This window comes from Strigops habroptila, chromosome 7 (assembly GCF_004027225.2).
Source record: "Strigops habroptila isolate Jane chromosome 7, bStrHab1.2.pri, whole genome shotgun sequence".
NCBI lineage: Eukaryota > Metazoa > Chordata > Aves > Psittaciformes > Psittacidae > Strigops > Strigops habroptila.
In genome coordinates, this window is record NC_044283.2 from 15,761,476 (window position 1) to 15,781,795 (window position 20,320).

The following is a 20,320-nucleotide window of genomic DNA, read 5'->3' on the forward strand; positions in this document are numbered from 1 at the left end:
GACTCGAGTACAGAAGGAAATCAAATCCTGCCATCTTCAAGTCTGGGTTTTATGCTCCTTGGATTTAAACCACTGCAGCCATCAGTCAAATTGAAACCCACATCACTTGGCTGTTGGTATTGCGCATTTTCACTCTGTTGTTCCACTGAGTTATAAAATTCTGATTGATTTTGTGCATATGTATGTATGTTTCTAGGCAAACCAGAAGACTTCGTGATGCTGAACAAGAAAAAGACAGAACGTTGCTTAAGACCATTGTAAAAGTTTGGAAACAAATGAAATCCCTCCGTGACTTTCAGAAGTTTACTAACACACCCATGAAACTGTACTTGAGGAAGTATGTTTTGATAACGCTTTTTATACTTCATTTGCCATCAGCAGAGTTTTAATAAGATTAGTTGATTTGGGAACTTAAAATTCTGATATGAAGGGTGCAGAAGTAAGAATTTGAGTAGTGTCTAGCACTGGTTGAGCCTGCCGCTATTCTTGAGTTTGGGGAGGAAGGAAGGTTAGAATAACAAGTAATTACTGTAGCAGAAAGGAATTTCTACAAGCTAATGATATGATATCCATTCTGGATAGTAACTATCAGCTTTTAGACTATCTATGCTGGTATTTTTAAATAGAACACACTTTTGATATAATGAAATTAATTCATGGAGAAGTAGACTTATGTATTACAGACTTGATTGTAGCCCTTATGTTAATTTATGCAACATGTTGATGACTTGTTTTGAAGGGAAGAGGTTGATCAGAGATTAGATGAAGAAGCATATGAAGCAGAAATTCAGGCTGAGATAAATGAATTACTAGAAGAATGCATGGAAGAATATGAAAAGAAAATGGAGGAGTATAAAACTGAGCTAAAAGAGTGGAAATTGTGGAAGAAAACACAGGTTTGTTTCAATCATTCAGTTTCATAAAAAAATTAAAACTTAATGCGTAGAAAATTTGTTCTTGTGTTGAAAATTTGTCCTTCTAATATAGAAAAATCAGTTTCAGGGTAGTTACGCATAATTTTTGTGATGTATTTGGACACATTCTGTCTACTTAGAATTTGTTAGTAAATTAATTGTGAATTCAAAAATTAAAACTAGTGGGTTTTTTGAGCATTGTCTTCCTGCTATTGATTTTCAGCACTTCAGCAGTTCTTTCTTTAAATTTGATAGTTTTGCAGCATTCATGTCCTTCTTGCAGACAAAAAACCTGGATGAATTTTGTGTGAGTGGTGAAGCAAAGTAATTATGGGGTGCTTCTAGTGAACAAGCAGTTGATGTCATCTCATGTAAATTTCAGTTTTGGAATGTCCCCAAACTGAAATACTTAATGCTAAGCTACAAAGCTTGCGCACCGGAGTTTGTGGCACATGTGCATTCACTTCATCAGGGTATATGCAGACAATGTATCTCGAAGAACTGTGTCTGCTGGTTGAATAACCCTCCTCCAATCCTGACAGAACTCATGTGGTAACTCAGGCTAAATGAGAAGTCTGCTGCTAGCCAGAATGTTCAAGAAACATGCTTATTTTGTAAGTTGGTTGAGAAGGTTAAATAAATGTTTTGTTTAAAGCACATTATGCGTTGAAACATATGAATGGAATGCAGTGCTGAATTCTGAATCTGAAGTAGTACTGTAGGGTAAGAGAAACGTCATTTTTGTGTGTGTGATTTTAACCTTACACAGTAATTTCTCATACATATTTATCACTTGTAAATCAAGAGAACAAGAGAAAAAAACTGTAGTGATTGAAACAAGTTCAGGAAGAACATTATTATTTTTATATGCAGAAGTCCAAAAAGAAAAAGAAGAAAAAAGACATTCATGAAGATGAAGAGTCAGTAGAAGATTGTGATCTTGGTGAGGAACGTGTAAAACCCATCCCACCTAAAATGGCCAATAGTCGGGACATCGAGCAGCAGGTTAGAGAAAAAGCTGACAACTGCAGAAGGAAACCTGGAGAGCCTGCTCTAATTCCTGAACTGGTCCTGTCAGGAAACATAACTCCAACCGAGTTGTGTCCTCGGTAAGATCAGTGGTGGTCTGCAGATTGCTTTCTTTGTGATTTTTCTGCTGTTATTTATGAATTGATGGATTGGACAGCTTCACAAGCATGTGCTCACTGCTCTGTTTAGCTTAGTGATAAAACTGCTTTCTGAAGCTGATACAACTTAACTCGTTTTCAAGTCACATGAAACCTTGTATATAGTGGGCTTGGAGAATGCATGTCTACACATTCCCTTTGAACCTTCTGATGTTTCTTGAGCATCTGCATGGAACAGTAGTGTGTATATAAGGAAGTTCTTTTCACTGTGAAGTCTGGGTCACTTTTGGCAGTACCACACTCACTAGCTAGTCCTTTACACCAGGTCTCTGCTGTAGTCAACAAAGGGAAAGTAGGGAAATAGTGTAGTAAACCAGAGATTTCACTGTAGATAAAATAGGTAAATTTATTTGTTTGTGTTACTTTCCACATTTATACACACAATTTAACATACACCTAGCATATTTTACTCTTTCCAAAAACTCTTTTGTTTTGGATTTATTCAGCAGATAGCCTAATCAGGGAATACTGCTTGGCTGTTCCATTCCCAACAACTGAAAACTTAAATCTTAATTTGGTATCATTGTTGTGTTTTGGAGGAAAGGAGTAGAAGGGAATTTTGTTTCCCTAAATAACTCCTTTTATATGGAGGTGGCTTTAGTGGATCTAAAATATGACATGTTAATTTTTAAATCATTTTATACTCATGAGAAGATGAAGCAACTATTAAATAATAATTTTAAAGTCTTTCCTGTGTAGTGACATTTTTAGAAGAGTACCATTTTAATGTAGGTGACTTCTGTTTACTCTTTGAGGAATCAGATTCTCGTTAACCAAAGAATAAAAATGTTATTAAAAATGATATGACAGCTTGTTTTGATATATTTACAGAGCAGAAGTTCTGCGACGGGAAGATGTGAAAAAACGCTCAGCTTTTATAAAAGTCCTTTTCAACTCCAAAGAAGTATCAAGGACCGTTACCCGACCAATAAGTTCAGATTTCAGAGTTCACTTTGGACAGATTTTCAATTTACAAATATTCAGTTGGCCAGAGAGTTTGAAACTACAGGTAGGTAATGATTTAGCCTAGAAAATTTTAAGAAGATAATATGAAATGTAGTTACTCTTGTAATGCTTGTATTTTGCTCTATGGTAGTGTTGTAAAGACTGAAAAACCTGTGAAAGACCCGTTGTAAATCATCAGTCTTATATCCCTTCCTTGCTTCTCCAGTCACAAACGTTTAACTTTCCTGCTACATTTTTGATGCTTGTGCTTTATATATACATATTTTTATATATGTGTGTGTGTGTGTTTATGTGTTTAATATATATATGTGTGTGTGTATGTTATATATAAAGTGACCACGGCAGCATGGGGAAAATGAAGTAAGTGGGACATGTGGTTAAATATGTTACTGGAGCAGCCTCTTAATTTTAGAAAAACTGATATATGTTGCAGATGAACTTGCCAAAATGGACTTCTTAAAACATTATTGTCCACACAGCAAAATCATCATAATGTTTGCTGGAGGGGTATAATAAAAAAAAATTCATTGTTACTAATGTCCATAACTGCACTTAACTTGATCAACAGTGCAGTTAAGTCAAACCACCACCCCCTCTATTCCAAGTAAGAACTAGTGAATGAGTCACATGAATAATTTTCAGAGCCAATACAGTGTATTCTTAGGAGAACTATGGTCAGGATTCTACTTCTGTTAAATGACTTCCTCTGTCATTAATGACTTACTGCTGGTAGTTTAGGAGAGTGTATACCCCTTGCCTGCTCAATTTATGTAACGCACAGATTGAAAGGGAAAAGAAATACCAGCTTCTTGGATTAAAAACATCTGAATGGAGAAATCATTCACATCACTCTGAGCCTCCAACTGGCCAGAGAAGAGGGAAGCATCCTGCAGTACTGCCAAAATAGGGACTGTGTACCTGCCTTTCATGGTAGGGGAGAATTAGTGAGGCAGAATCCCTTTGGCATCTTCACCTGATGCCAGTGACTGTCACAAGTTACGTATTGTACGGCACTCTTTAAAGCCTAGAGTTTGTTGTATTATTCTCTGCTGCATTAGAAAGGTGAGGAGAATATATTTCTAGGAAGAATTCAGATCAACAGCTGCTGGTAGCTGAAATGTCTGCTAATTGGGTAATTCAGAAAGTAAATTAATACAGTTGTCTTAATTATTTCATGCTTAAGTCATAGTAAAATCTTTTGTTCAGATACTCTGTGTTTTCAGCTTCTCATGAGTACATCTGTTTTTATTATGTCTGTCACCATGGTTTTTTTCTAGATATATGAAACAATGGGTATGAGCAGTACCACCTTGTTGGCTGAAGTGTTCATACCTGTTCCTGAGACTACAGTTCTGACAGGCAGTGCTCCTATGGAAGAGGTTGAGTTCAGCAGCAGTCAGCGTGTGATGTTGGACCATGAAGGAGTTGGGAGTGGTAGGGTCTCTCAGTCTTTCTCAGTTCAGTGTGTCTTATTTCACTGAAACCATGTAGCAGTAACAGGCTGGTATAAGTTTCAGAGTAAATTCTGCTAAGAGTGGGGGGTTTTTTTCGTTATTTAAATCATCAGGCCTCTGATACTGCAGAGCAAGCACATGATATGAATCAGTATAGCTCCGGTGACGTTAATGTTTTATACCACTGAAGAATTGGCTTTAGAAGTGTATATGCAGAGTAATTTTTTGTCTTCCTATTTGCTTTGTTGACATCCTGCAACACATTTTATCCCTGGGATGTTGGAAAGATAAAACAAGGGAGAGAAAGGAAAAAGGGAATCAGGAATAATAAATAGTAGCATGTGGAACTTTCTATGCAAGTTTGAACAGCAGTATGAGATGACTGACTCGCATAAATTTGCCATGTATGAAATGCAGATCAAGCTAGAGCAGAATAAATAAAGAACTGTGGAGGAAAGAAATGTGGTAAAAAAATCATTAAAAAAAATACGTGTGTAAGTGTCATTGACCGTGATGATTGTCCATGCAATCACAAAGCTTTAGGACTGACTTTTTAGTCATGCATTATTTTCTTGACTCTGAATTTCTGTTTCATTAATAACAGTATGCTGAATTGGAAAACTACCAGAAATATTAGTGTGTATCTGTGAAGGAAAAAAAAGCTCTTGGCATAGCTTTCAAGGAATAGCCTTTCCTTCCAACCCAAATGGAAAGCCTTTCTGGGGAAGACTTTGTGGAACAGAGTCTTTCACTCTTTTTGTAGAGCAGAGTCCTTCCTCACAGCATGCAGCAGAATCAAGTTGTTTGACATTTCCCCATTTGTATAAAGACAAAGGTTATTTCATAGAAGTGTTGAATACCAGGTTGGAAGGGACCTCAAATGTGATCTGGTCCAACCTTTCGTGGCCATGACCTAGAGTAGCTGGCTCCGTGCCCTGTCCAGCTAAATCTTAAAAGTGTCCAACACTGGGGAGTCCACCAGTTCTCTGGGGAGATTATTCCAGTTGTTCTCATTGACTACTTATTTTCAGGATGTGTTTTTGAAAATGTTCAGACATTGTGTTTGAATGCATAAATATACTACTTTGGGGTTTTTTCTCCCTTGATAGGTGTGTCCTTTTCATTTGAAGCTGATGGTAGCAACAGAATGACTTTGATGACCTCTGGGAAAGTATCCAATAGTGTCTCTTGGGCAGTTGGAGAAAAAGGAATCCCTTTAATTCCTCCAGTGTCTCAGCAAAACACAGGCATTTCAAGGTAATATGGTAGGAATTTTCAGTGATTCAGGGGAAGCTGATTATATTAGTATTTAAAAAAAACCCTGGGCTTTCATAATCAAGGATTTATCATCATCTTTTTTCCTTAAGTTTAGATATTTCACTTTGAGCTGTAACTCCCTGCAGATGTCTTAGGGTACGCAGTTTTGGTAAACCAGTTTTAGTTAGAAATTTAATCTTCTAGTATATTATTTATTGACAATATTAAAGTTAAACTCAAGCTGATTAACATACTTTTATGATTTTCTCATAGAAGATGTCTATACTGGGAAGAAACTTTCCTGTAATTTTGCTCAGAGCAGAAGCTCCAGCTCTTAAGCTGAAGTGTATTTGGGAGGCTATTGGGACACATGCTTTAAATGCCTTCTCTATAATTAATGATAAAGATTACGCTATGAAAGCAGTAGAAGTTAGTGTGGGGGCTTGACACTGTTAGTGAATTAATCAGTGCAAAATTCTCGTCTGTCGAATCATTCCAAGATAATACTTTTATGATTTTTCTCCATCAGAAGCCTGTTGACCTGCAGAAATGAGTATATTATTCTAGTCAAAACAATCTAATTTGCCCTGTGGCTGCAAATTGGATATTGTACATTATTTGTCCATCTTGTTGCTTTTATATAATTACAATAAAATCAAGGAGATGATACATAAAGTCTGCTTTTGTGATGTCCTCGGGTAACTTCACTGTAAAGCCTTAAGAGTTTTCCCGAACTTATTAACACTGAGCAAGTACCTCTTCCAGCTGATTAGATTCTGACAGGTTTTTATTTATTTAGAGGTTAGACGTTGGCATCCAAATCAATATGTTACTACTTTTGACCCAAGCTGCAGCTGTGCGAGTAATTTGCTCATCAGCATATGAGTAACCTGCTGACTTCAGTAAGATTAAAACATAAGGATGTATTCCCAAAGGCTAACTTTAAACTCAGGAAACTAATCACTGTAGTAAATGGAAAAATAGGGAATTTCAGAAGGAACTTAGCTGAAAAAGATGCTGCTTTGTTCCTCTCTAAAGAGTGATTCAGTCTTCTATGACTTTCCATTGTTTGCTGTGAAAGTCAGAGGCAAGATTTTCATGCCTAAAGTTAGTTTTTTCTGCCCATCAGCTTTTCGACACAATTGTGATTGAATGGCATTTGTTTAGGACTGATGCCTAAAGATAAAACCTTGATGTTACCACTTTATGTGCTGCTCCAGTAACTACTGGATATTTGACTGATTCTAACCAAGCCTGAGAAAGATCCATAAGCTCTTAAGACTTTCTTAAAAGCATTCAGATAAGCAGAGATCAAAGATTCAAATTACCACTCCTAGCGAGAAAGGGCAGCATCCACCTTCTGTGGTATTTGATTAGTAACATGTATGTTCTAGTGTATTGGGTTTTTGTGGCTTTGGTAGTGTTTTAAGGTTTTGGTAGTGGAGGGGCTTCAGGGGTGGCTTTTGTGAGAAGATGCCAGCAGCCTGGCCAGCAAGTCAATGTACAAATGGCCTTCATACTGCCTGCCATAATTCCTTGCCTACTGTGAATGTAAGAAAGTGAGCAGGAGCATCCAAAGGATAAGGAGTGGAACTAGGACTCGTAGTGTCAGGAAGGACCAAAAGCAGGGCTGCACCACAAGGGAGAAGGCTGGAGAAGGGTGCCCCAGCACAGTTGGTGTCCTTGCCAGCCAGCACGCAGTTTTGCAGGAGCTGAAGGTGACAGGCAGGGCAGGGTACTGGCAGCAGTCCCAGACATGGCAAGAGGAGAAATCAGGCCCCAGGATCTATCCAGAAACAGCAGGGAAGGGCCAAGACCACAATGCAGGTCTGAGCAAGCCATCCAGGGAACAGGTCAAAGACAGGATTTAAGACATAGGGCAAGCAAGGACTGTATCTGAGAAGTACATTTCAGTATGGATTGCCAAATATTTTATGTTAACTTTCATGCTTTCATTGCTTTTGTGAGGCAATTTATCATGTTGTTGATTACAAGGAAGCAACATGGAATACCGTAGGTATATTATAAATGTATCAGTAAGTACCTTACTAGCTTATATAGATGTTCTTTTCCACCAATTCCTTCATATTTCCCCTTTGCTTTCCTTTGCGATTCATAATTCCCTCAGTTGCAAAGCTGCAACTAAGAATTGTGTAGTGGAATTTACTAATCAGGTTGTGGGGAACTTTTGGTTTGGGTTTTTTTTTCCTGAGATTGTATTAAATACTTCTTTTTTTTTTTTAATATTGCTAAATCATATGCATTTTAGGTATAAGTCTGGTCAATTCTGTCTTTCTAGTGCTTTAAAAAACATTGATGCTATTGCATCCATTGGCACATCAGGCTTAACTGACATGAAGAAACTAGCTAAGTGGGCAGCAGAAGCAAAACTTGATCCAAATGACCCAAGCAATGCAGCTCTGATGCAGCTGATCATGGTAAGTGGCTTTTGCAGAGCAGTAGGGCTAATGGAGCTGTGAAACACCTAGTCACCAGTACCTTCCCAGGCCATCTGCGTGCATGCCAGGGGGGTAGTAGCATTTGAATTTGTGTTAGTGTAAGTGGTAAGAAGCAAAGAACACTCACTTATGTGATTCTTAAGCAAAATGTCTACTAAAATATGATTTATTAATCCATTTAGTAGTGGGTTAATTATTAATGAGTATGATTTATTAATCTATTCAGTAATGTTTTAATAGTGAAAAATAGCTATAAGGGAATACGTAAGCTGATTAATTTATAAATTTAAAAAAATACAGGTTTTGAGTTTGTTTCCTTAAGGGGCCGGGATATTCCCAGTGCATTTGTATGGTATTAAATAAGAAGTTGCTCACAGTGACAACTGCACAAAGAGATCTAGTGTGTTGTAGAAATTGCAGCTTTTCTAAGCATCAAATTGAGGAGCTATTTACATAGCTGAAATAGTGTAAATGAATCATCTTTATAGTACAGCTGCCTCGGTTACTCTACTGTGTTACACTTTTCCTACTCTTTATTGTTTTATGTTACAAGGAAATAGAATTTTATTGTATTCTTAAATGTGTCTACTTTGCTCAACAAAACCCCACTTTAAAACACTTGGTATTTCAGTCTCCGTTTGATCTGTCTCAATCGCGTTTGCTTAAAATGACCATCCTTGCCATATGCAAGTAAGACTTACAGGAGTTATTTTATAGACTTTTGTCACTTTGTATGGAAAGGTTAATATTTTTTTTTACTAATTTAGGCTGCTACGAGTGGAGAGGCCCAGGTTCCTGAGTTCTTCAGGTTGGAACAGTTGCAGCAAGAATTTAACTTTGTTTCTGATGAGGAATTTAATAGATCAAAGAGATTCCGGCTCTTGCAGCTCAGAAGTGAGGAGGTGTCAGAGTTCCGAAACTATAAGCAAGTCCCTTTACATGAACGAGAAATCAGTGAGAAAATCTTCCAGGTAGAATGTTACCTGAAATACTTCTTTTCTAGTTTCAATGCTAATAATATTTGACTTGCAATGAACTTGGTTGGCCCCTTAAAGAATGTACAGCTATGCCAATATGTAAGAAATTAGAATTTTATTCCTTCAGTCTTTTCTAGTCTTACTTTACTCTAAGGCAGCTTCCTTCCAAGGCAGTATTTCCACAACTATACTGTGGAAGGAGAAAAATAAATCACAGCAACTGCTGTAGACAAATTCTGAGATAGTTTTTGTTAAAGGTAAGAGGCCTTTCATTTTTTTTTAATTTCTTTTTAAGTGATTTCAAATATAGAAAGATAATATAAAGATAATTCAGGCTTAGGCTTACTAACTCTTGAGCCCTTTCTGTGGAGGCTGCTGGAAGCAATGACTAACAAAAATTAAAACCTTTTTATGTTTTGCTACAGCTTGTGTTGCAGTTATTCTGCAATGTTTTAGTACATTGTTCCAATTAGCCTACCCTGTCCTTGCCTGTCTGTTAATTACCTTACTGAAATGCAGTGTGTGCATTTTTTATTTGGGTCATACTTCAAGTATTTTTAATCTCAACTCCATTATTAGTGTTAAGTCACGCATGCTTTTGTGCTTTAGCAATTAATGTAGCTAAGGAGCGTTGTAGTGTGTTCATTTCCTTAGCAGATCAGAATCGTAGAATAGTTTGGGTTGGAAGGGAATTTCAAAGATCATCTAGTTCCAACCTCCCTGCAGTGAGCAGGGCATCTTCAACTAGATCAGGTTGTTCAGAACCACATGCAGCCTTCATCTCTGATTCTGGCAACTGCTGTTTCATCCCTACTTCTTCTTACATAAATTTCTTTGAAAAATTTCTTTCTTCCATTTCTTTTGGATTATCTCTTTTTTTTTTCAAAAAAAAAAAAAGGTATTTATTAATTCAGTCATGTCTGGCTCTTTGCAATAAATATTTTTCCTTTTTAAATTTTAGATTAGTTTTGTATCTTTTATTAAAGGAAGTGCCACATCTTCGATACACGTTTCTGATCCAGTTGATTTTACAGGCTTTGTTCATTTCATGGTGTCGTTCAAAATTGAAAACTATCATTTAAGAATTGGTTTATTTCATTATATTTCACCAGTGAGTCTCACCTCTGTGCCTGGCAAAATCTTGGAGCAGATTCTCCCCCATGGCAGAGGGATTGGAACTAGATGATCTTAAGGTCCTTTCCAACCCAAACCATTCTATGGTTCTATGATTCTATGATTTTTATTTTTTTTTTCATTAAACAGGATAAACCCATGATCACCCATTCTGAGTTAATTTTATATGACATGATCTTCAAAACTAAGTTTAAAGTGGAATAGTTCCTAGGTGGTTTACTAGCTATTTGGCAAAGAAGTCTGAAAATTCATAGAACTGTGGCAATATTGTTTGGAAAATACTATCTGGAGGTCAGCTAGCCCCACTTTACGCTGAAGTGGTGGGGCTGTTGCCAGCACTAAATGAGGTCAGCTGTGTATTTGTCTAGCCAAGTTTTGAAAACCTCGCAATGGGAGATTCCATAGCCTTTCTGGATAACCTGTCCCAGTGTTTTCCAGTGATTATAAAAAAAGAAATAAATCCTGTCCAACCTGAGCCATCCAAGATGCATTTAATGGTTGTTTTCTCTTGTTATATTGTCTGGAACTAGAGAGAGGAGTTTGGCAAGCTCTACCAATTTAAATAGTTGTGGGCAGGTACAGGATTGGTCTTTAATCTCTTCCTGACCAGACTGAGTTGAACACCTTGTCCAGTGCAAGAAAGATACTGAAATACCAAAGCAAGTCCAGCACAGAGCTACCAGAATATCTGCAGGGCTGGAGCACCTGATGTACAAGGAAAGGTTGAAAGGACTAAGATTTGCTTTGGCCTAAGCAGGCAAGGCTAAGTGGGGAATCTTACAGCTTCCTTCAGGTACCTAGTGAGACAGTGCAGAGTAAACAGTGAGACTCATCTTAGAGGCGAGATGAGGCAACCCATTCCAGTGAGGGTGGTGAAGCACTGGAATGGGTTGCCCAGGGAGGTTGTGGATGCTCCATCCCTGGCGGTGTTCAAGGCCAGGTTGGACAGAGCCTTGAGCCACGTGGTTTAGGGCAAGGTGTCCCTGCCCATGGCAGGGGGGTTGGAACTAGATGATCTTAAGGTCCTTTCCAACCCTTACGATTCTATGATTCTATGATTCTATGATTCTATGATGACAGGCACAGGTTACTCCAAGAGAAATTCCGGTTAGATATAATGAAAACACTTTTCACAAAGAATGTATTCAAATTCTAGAACATGTCCAGCAAGTTTGTAGAATTACCATCTCTAGAGATACTGAAAATTCAACTGGCAAAGGCCTTTGAGCATCCTGATTGGAGTTGTTCCTGCTGTGAGTGGGGTTTGGATCAGGTGACCACCAGAGGTCTCTTCCAACCTACGTTATCCTAAGATTCTCACCTGTTCTTGTAGGTCATGTTCTCTAGGCCTCTGACTTCTTACTAGTCCTTTAGTGAACCCCATCCAGTTTCTCCACATGCTTCTTGACCTGGCAGCCCCAAAATAATTTTACTGAGTAGCTTTTAAGTGATAAATAGCTGTGGTTCTAAAGCCAACCTGATTTGCAGGCTTCCATTAAGCTGCAGATCTGCAGAGACCCCCTGGACTTGTAGGCTCTGTGTTTTTCTTGGAAGCTGAATGTCAGCTCTATCCTTCTCTTAATTTATGAGACACCTTCCGAAACTTGTGAATAAAAGTTGCATCTGTCAGTACAGTTATGTCATTAGTTATATGTATTAAAACACAGTTCAGATTTTGGGTCATCTTCCATAAATACTGCATCACTTCTGTTATAAAAGGATTCTCCTTTATATTTGCAGCTATTGCAGCTGCAGTAAGAGAAGCCATTTCCAGTTCAAATGGAATTTCAGTTTACAGCAGCAGGTCAAAGTTCAGCTTTAAAAAGAGGGAAATCTTCAAGTTATTCATAATAATGTAAACCACATGAAGCTTGTAACTTAGTGGAATTCTTGTCTATATTCATGGTAGTTTAGCAGTGCTATTGCTGTATACATTAGCATTAAAAATCGCTTTATAAACCTCTGACATCTGTTTTGGTTTATAGTGATCCACACATTAATATTAATGAAACATTTGCCATTTTTCGTGTATGTGATAAAGCACTGAATATATATTGAATCACAAACTCTTGTAAATATCTTTAGGACTATGAGAAGAGACTACAAGAGAGGGATGTGGTTGACAGCAAGAATTACCTAGATGCCCACAGAGCAGTTGTTGCCAACTATCTACAGAAGGTAAGCTGCAAAAAATATGGTTCCACCATATTTCTCTAGGCCATATGTTGCTTCTATACTTGGAAGCTTCATTTCCATGAATACTAAAAACTGGTTCATCTCTAAACATGACTTAAAGAGATATTTAAAGTCTCAAGTTGGGCCTGAAACTGGTCTAGTCAAACAAGTGGAGGTTTATAAATGGCTCATTTAATGTTGCTGAAAAAGATGCAATATACAAGATGACCAGCCATGCTGTATTTTTCTAGCAGTTCTGTAAATTCTTTTTTGCTCCAGTGTCCTGGAGATTTGTACTGTTGTGTCCCAGGTATTCATCGTTTTCCCTTTATTCCCTATTTTCCTTCTTCTAAGCTGTGATGCTAAGAACTTAATTATCTCCATGAAAGTGGCCCTAACCGCTGCAAAAAATGTGATACACAGAGTGTCTTGTGCAGCCTGAGGCAGAGGGCATATCTTCCATCACATCACCTTCATTGTGGTATTAGAGTAACATCATCTCCCCCTTATCTTAATTTATTTTTCTGGCATGTTCATTCTGTTGGGATGACATTCTTTTAATCCTAGGGGTAAAAATTATAGGAAAACATTGGTCATATAACCAAGAAAAGTTTGCTATTTCAGAGTATTTTGGCAAAATAGCAAGTGCAAAACATGGCTACCAGTTTCTTACCAGTACTGGAGATCACCAAGAAGTGTATTAAAGCATAGCCAGCAAAACATACAGTATGATGATAACATTGATATGATGTAGGACAAAACGATTTGTCTGTTAGAAAGAATGGTTTGTAAAAGAATCCTAGACAGTGAAGAGTGTTTAAATCTTCCAGGCAAGTGCCAGAGCCCAGATTCAGTATGATAATATAAAAAACATTATTTTTAACAAAGCTGTCATGTCCGTGTCAGCCCCATGTGTTTTGTCTGATACTTGAGTGTGCACTCAAACATACGGTTTATGCAGCACACCAAATAATGCTATAGTAGTACAGGGTAATAAACATTATGGTACCTTTATTTGTCACTCTTGTAGATCAAATACAAGTAGCCTTTTTTAGAATAATATTTGGGTATTTTGCACTTTTATAAATTGTCAGGTGTGCTTGAAAATTAAACTTTTCACATCAGAACTGAAATTCAGTTCACCCTGAAATGTGATCTTTATGTGCCTGTGACTTCAAAACAAAGATATAATAGGAATAACTTGAATAAAATCTTTTATAAATAACAAAGGGGGAGATGTATTTCAGAAAGGCCTTTGGTATTGCTGTTCTGCAATAGCACAGTATATAAAGGCATTACTAGCATTCGTAGTAGGAAAAAAAGACAAAGGCACTATGTCAATCTGCTTCAATATTGTTGGTGGGAGAAAAGGGAAGACTTTTCTCTCTCTGCTTCAGTCTGTGACCTCAGCATAGAAATTAAAGGAATGGAGGATTTTAAACATTTATTTGAGATCATGGTGTTTGTAATACAGGCTTCATTGATTGTTCTGCAGTCCAAAGTGTTACTTTTATTCCCCATAACTAATACCATATAGATTTCTGTATAGCCTTTTCTTCAACTTCATTTAGACATGGAAGAGAGATGTGTGTTAGTGTCATTTATTGTTGTGAGTGCTTCTGATGATTAGCTGTAAGCAGGTAAGACTTAATTTTCTGATTGTGTGCTTTCATATGTTCTTGTATCAGGCTAGCCAGTATGTTTCTAGGAAATCGTGATATCTGTAAAATGAACTTACATTATGTTTTAAAGAAGGATCTGGTGGAAAGCAGATTTTCCTTGGACTGTGAGTCTTTTAAAAGTGGGGAAAAATAATTAATATTTGGAGATTTGTTTGTATTTAATAGACAGAATGCAAATATTTGCAGTTGGTTTGGATTAGAAATGTATTTTTGTCTCTTCTCTCTCTGCATTCACAGGTTCGAGAATCAGTAATAAACCGTTTCCTCATAGCAAAACACCATTTCATTCTCTCTGACCTTGTTAATGAAGAGGAGATTCCCAGCCTGGGGTAAGGGAGCTGTCTTCATTTGTTCTAAATAAAAAAAAAAATCTTGTAAAACTAACTGATCTTTTCTTGCAAAGCATTGATGTGCCTAAAAACTGATGCGATTTTGCATCAGTTATATATATATAAACTTCCAGTCACTATGTGCACCTCTGCCAGTACAGACAGGGTATCGATACACAGAGTGTGTAAAAACTTTTTTAAGAAAAAGTCTGGTTTTGGCAGAAGTTGTGTGGCAGCATGGAAATGAGATTTAGCAGGATATAATGCATCAGGCTGTGATCTGATTAGCTGACCATAGCCCTAGCTGGTGCCAGACTGAATGATTTCCAAATACCAGACAAGCACTGGAGCCAGTAACACTACTGCTGCTTCTATAGGTGATGCTCACTTAGAGGCAGAGCACGTGCCCTGCAAATAATGTGCAACAGATATTTTTTAACAGTCATTTTCTTTATTTTACTTCTCATGTATTTGTTTGCTGTTGCTGAATATTGTCATATGCTGTTCACTTTCAGGGTTTAGAAATTACTTCTTTTTTTCTGTTAAGATTTTTTTTTAATTACTTAAGCCTTTCTTTGAATGGTTGTTCCAGTTGCCATACTTGTTGATTTTGACATTTATAAGTCATCACAGCATAGATGACTCTTAAAGTTGCTCACTTAAAAGCTGTGTAAGCAAACAAGTTGTGGAATTTATTTTTTCTTCCATGTAGAAGTTGCTTGTGTTCACTATAAACATGACACCCTTTAAGTGCAGCCAGAGGTTTTTCAGTCAGCAATATAAATCTAAACAGTCCCATCTGCTGGAGATAGAGAGACTTGCTTTCTTACAAAAGAGTTCATCTTTTTAGCTCATGTTTTCACATCACAGAATAGAAGAAACCAAATGAGTCTATAACCAGCTTTTGGAGTTGTTTAAAATCAGATGCTTCACTGGTAGTTTCTTGTCATGAATATTAATTCATATTTGCTGATTTATATGGTTAGCTAACTTAAAATACACCATGATTTGTTTAAAACCTCTACTTGGTGAGATGTTTCAGTAACTCATGGTTTTGTGTTATTTTAACAGTAATTACTCTGAGGGGTTTAATTATGTATAAGGAAATAATGACATTGGCTATCAGTTTTCAAAGTAGATTTTGGAATGCCTGCAGTTAATATCAGTGACGTGTTAAAACATACATCTGCTTTTTATTCTTTTCCTGTTTTTGTTTTTTCTTTGGTTCTGCTTTGCCTTGGGTTGTAAGTTCTGAGGGTCCAGGGTATGTTGTGGCATATTCATTATGATTCCTTTCTATAGCCTATTGTTTGTTGTTCATAGCTGTGTAATTAGATTTTTTTTTTTTGCTTATTCCATACAGTGGTTGTTATCTGCTAGATACCTTGTTTATAGCACTGTAGTTTAGCTCTATCTTGAAGTTGTGTAATTGTCATACTTGTATCTTACCTAGTTTAGGGGAAAAAAAGAAACAAAACAAAACCCAAACATATACACTCCCCTCCCCCAAAAAAAGTTTTTTTGCTCATTTAAGTTAGAATTTCTGAACTAGAAGACAAAACTGGATCGTGTAGTACTAAACAATTAAAACATTTTGACATTTCCTAGTTTTGTGTGGCACTAACAGGAGCGTATATCTAATGTGCATGTGTGTCATGGGAACACTAGAATATTGGATTCTATGCAGAAATGACTAACTATCTGTTTCATGGTTACTAGTATTTTGGGACTCAGCCTCTTTAAACTGGCAGAGCCAAAACGACCATTAAGGCCAAGAAGAAAAGAAAGGAAGAAGGTCACGGCACAGAATTTATCAGATGGAGACGTCAAACTGTTAGTGAACATCGTTAGAGCTTATGATATTCCAGTGAGAAAGCCAGTGATGGGGTATGTTTAAACGCCTGTTTCCCGTACACATTCGTTTTCTGGTTTCTGCTGTTTTGAGGACAGCTGAAGCAACTAATGTTGAAATTCAGCCATCTGGGTTGTTTTGATCCTCATGATAAAAACAGACATACATTTATCTTTCTACTAATAGTGATAAAGAACCGCTGTTCAGTGAGTTTGTAGAATAATATGATCATTCATCGGTAACTACTAAATTCCAGAAATGTTTTACCAAAAACTCTCTTAATTTGGTTCAGGGGAAAAAACTGTCTGAAAGATAACTTACATCTTTAACAACCTTATGACTCTGGTAATATCAGGCGAATTATACCTTAAGCAAGTCTCCTAGTTTTACTAAGGTAATTAATTTTAATTCATAATATCTTAATATCAGACATAAGTGTTAAAAAAATCCAGTTCTTCATTGAGGGATATTATATTTGCCTCCTCAGTGAGCACGTTGTTCTTCTCCTTCATGAACTGTTTGTTTAAGTTAATGGGCTGAGCCTAATTTGGCTTTGACTAATTTCAAAGGTGACCATTACCTTCAGGCAAATTAAGGCAATGCCTGCACTGCGTGATGCTGTGTCATGCAGAGATGCTGGAGTTGTGAACAGTTATCTGGTTCAGTTCCAGAACTGATATATTAGTGCAGTGTTCTCTCTCTCCCCCAAAATGAATACACCTTGCATTTAACTCAGAGGTATTTTCAAGCTGACTGATTACTGTACATGCAGAATTTAGCATTTTCTGTTGTTTTATCTCTTTGCTATAATAAAGGTTCTCTTGGATTTCTGTAAATAGTTCATACTGGGAAAAGCAATTCATATTAGAAACATGTTGATAAGAAGGAACAGATGAAAATTTCAATTCATTATCAGTCTTACAAAAATAACTAAAGCCCCTCCCAGTCTTGCATTATATGATACCTTGTTTTGAGCTGCTTTCTCCATGAATAGTCTTTCTTTTACAATCTCTAGTGTGGCGTTATTACAAAAAAAGTTACATGGAAACACTATAAAAATAAGCCTATTAACATATACTTTATTTCACTCATGGGTTGCTGATTGTGTAATACTCATATGGGTTTAATTTTGTTGAAGAGGCCTTGACTGAATACCATGATGTGTACACTGTTTATGAATTCTGTGGGGATTCGTCTCCTTGAACTGAAAAACCTGTAGCTCAAAAAGATTATATGGAGAGGGAAAAAAAACAAAATCTGGCCTGATAAGCTCTTCAGAAAAGAAGGCCTCCAGGCACAAAGCACTCTTGCAATGAGGCATACAAGAGCTGTACACTCACTACCCCTTTCTGGCATTCTTTTTGTGTTACTTGATTGAATAAATATCTTTCCAAGGTTAAAGTCATGACATTAAAGTATCAGAAGTGTTTCCAGAATTCAGAATGGTTAATACAGAATGTGAAGGGTTTATATTTTGTAATGTGTTCTCTGCCTTATTGTTGTTTCCTCTCATAGCAAATTTCAGCAACCATCCAAATCTTCAAGGTCCTTTAATGAGATGTTTGCAGCCTCTGCGTCAGCTCAGAGCCCACCTGATAGCCCAGATTGGGCGTTCAGCCAGGTACGTTACCAAACAATGTGAGCATTCCTCTTTTCCACAGACAGTAACATTCACCATCAGAAAGATATCTTACTAGTGAGGCTGGTTTGCTTGCTCAATTACTCCAAAAAGATCGGAAAGCTGTAAAAGATTCAGAGAAGGATGGTAAGGATGTTAGAAGTACAGAATGACTAATGTGCAGTGAAAAATGGTAGGGCTTTTCAGCCAGCACAGCAGTAACTGCGAGTAGGGGAGGAGGAATATGGTAGAGAAGCACAAAATCATGACTAATATAGAGACTGTGGATAGGGATTGACTGTTTACTGGCTCTTTCAGTAGAGGAGTGAGGGATCATCAGATGAAACTGGTAGGAGTTAGGTTCAAAACAAACAGAAACTTGTGATTCTTCAGGCAGCACTTAATAGGTGCCCAGAGAAGTTGCTCATGTGTATTGTGGACTAAAGCGGTTTGCTTGCATTGGACAAGTATTTGGAAGAGTTATTAAGTATTGGGAGTTATTGAAAAGAAAAATTGTTACAGGCTTAGGATAGTCCTTCATCTGAAAACAGTTGAAGCCTGGAAAAGTAATAGGAGAAAATATCATATATTCCTGCTCTGTTCTTACTCTTCTGTGTCTGCTGATGGCCATTTTCACAGCCTGAATTTTGGGCCTGGTGTACTCTTAGTCTAAACCAGCACAGCCATTCTTATGGCTGATACTGAAACTACATTTGCTTTCTATTGAGAACTAAATTGAGCATCCTTCCAAATGAAGATGAAAGCTCTTTGGAGTGTTTTTTCCCTGTTTTTCTTATAATTTCCCTTCAAAATGACATCTTTTTGAAATGCAGAAAAGGTTATGCCATATGCGTTTGAATATTAATTAAATGGCCCATTAAGCCATTTTAAATCACATTAGGCTTTTGTTGTGTCTGGTAGAAGTTGCTTATCTGTAATAGGAGCCAGTTTCAGAGACATCCAGGCTTGTAGCAGTAGGCTGCTTGGATTACAGGTAAGAGGACACAAGTGCACTTTTTTCCACTGGTGTCTGGATCATGTGTTCTGTTTCAGTTACCTTCTTTGATTAGATAGCTTTCCCATTGTCCAGAGAAAATGTGGTTTTGCCAGTATATATGAATATGTCAAGTTTTCTGAATATACATAATCTTTTGGAAATGCTAACATGTCAAATATTCTTTTAAAGCTTCATAAATGCTTAGAAGTCTGAGAAGTGCAGTATTTAAAGTGTATTGAAGTTTTATCTGGTCTAGATCAGCCTGATCTCCACAAAGTGTATGTTTATTTTTCTAAATGCATGAAAATGTGTAATTCAGTGTGTTCTCATGAATTTTTATGAGGTCTGTTTTCTTTGTTTTGATGTCTGTTTGTAGGTTTTAGTCCGTCCTTTTGTAGAAGTTTCTTTCCAGCGAACAGTGTGCCGGACAACAACAGCAGAGGGTCCAAACCCCAACTGGAATGAGGAGCTTGAGCTTCCATTTAGGTACAGCAAAATGAAGCCAAGTTGTTTCCGAGTGATGATAATTTAATTTGAGCGTGCAAGTGTATTAAAATTTTCCAGTTCTGTTCAGATCACTTTTTTGGTGTATTTAACCTTTTCAGAGCTCCTAATGGTGACTACAGCACCCATAGTTTGCAGTCAGTGAAGGATGAAGTCTTCATTAACGTTTTTGATGAAGTACTTCATGATGCTGTAGAGGTGAGTTCATAATTGCAGGACAGTGTACATTAGAGAATATTATAAGCTTTTGAAGTTGACAGAAAAAATCTTTTCAGTGTAATAGATTTCATCCTCTTGTGCCTCTTTTATCTATTTTGTCATTCCTTATGATTTTATTTCTAGTCAATACTGCAAGATTGTTAGAGGGAGCAATCTGTATAGTGTTAACCTTTGTCTGTACAAATTAAGCTTGTACTACATAATCTGCTGCTAGAGTTGAACATACGTATGTAATGTGTGTTACTGATATTTAATGAAATTGGAGCTACTAAAATTGAGAGGCAACATGTGAACTGTGATCTGCATTCTGTTCTAAAGCTTAATCAGAATTTTTCACTAAATTCCAGATGAATGATCCCAGTTCCTGTATTTTTATTAACTGTTGTTTTATGCTCTGTCTCATCCTGGTTTACAAGCTGTTTGGGGGGGGAAGGGGAAGAACCAAAGCATCTTTTGGTTGTATATATTAATTTTTTGGAATGAGATAAAGTAAGCTCTCAGCGTTGGCATAACTCAGTCCCCTATTAAAACCAGTGCAAGCCTTCCCTGTCAGTTCAGTAAAATAGCAGTACTCAACACTCTTGGAAATACAGCCC

General features: G+C 37.1%; 1 protein-coding gene across 5 annotated transcripts in view; it reads left to right on the plus strand.

The window, feature by feature from the left end:
- Window positions 1–20,320, plus strand: part of CC2D2A (coiled-coil and C2 domain containing 2A) — a 56,710-nt gene that overhangs the window by 22,065 nt on the left and 14,325 nt on the right. For all 5 annotated transcript variants that reach the window (XM_030492074.1, XM_030492073.1, XM_030492075.1 and 2 more), the window contains 14 exons: window positions 197–337; window positions 740–896; window positions 1,788–2,023; window positions 2,933–3,110; window positions 4,345–4,501; window positions 5,631–5,778; window positions 8,078–8,216; window positions 9,005–9,208; window positions 12,434–12,526; window positions 14,443–14,534; window positions 16,254–16,421; window positions 17,902–18,007; window positions 19,378–19,487; window positions 19,607–19,703. In XM_030492074.1, coding sequence (XP_030347934.1) covers window positions 197–337; window positions 740–896; window positions 1,788–2,023; window positions 2,933–3,110; window positions 4,345–4,501; window positions 5,631–5,778; window positions 8,078–8,216; window positions 9,005–9,208; window positions 12,434–12,526; window positions 14,443–14,534; window positions 16,254–16,421; window positions 17,902–18,007; window positions 19,378–19,487; window positions 19,607–19,703 — 2,026 coding nt within the window. The remainder of the gene's footprint in view (window positions 1–196; window positions 338–739; window positions 897–1,787; window positions 2,024–2,932; window positions 3,111–4,344; window positions 4,502–5,630; window positions 5,779–8,077; window positions 8,217–9,004; window positions 9,209–12,433; window positions 12,527–14,442; window positions 14,535–16,253; window positions 16,422–17,901; window positions 18,008–19,377; window positions 19,488–19,606; window positions 19,704–20,320) is intronic.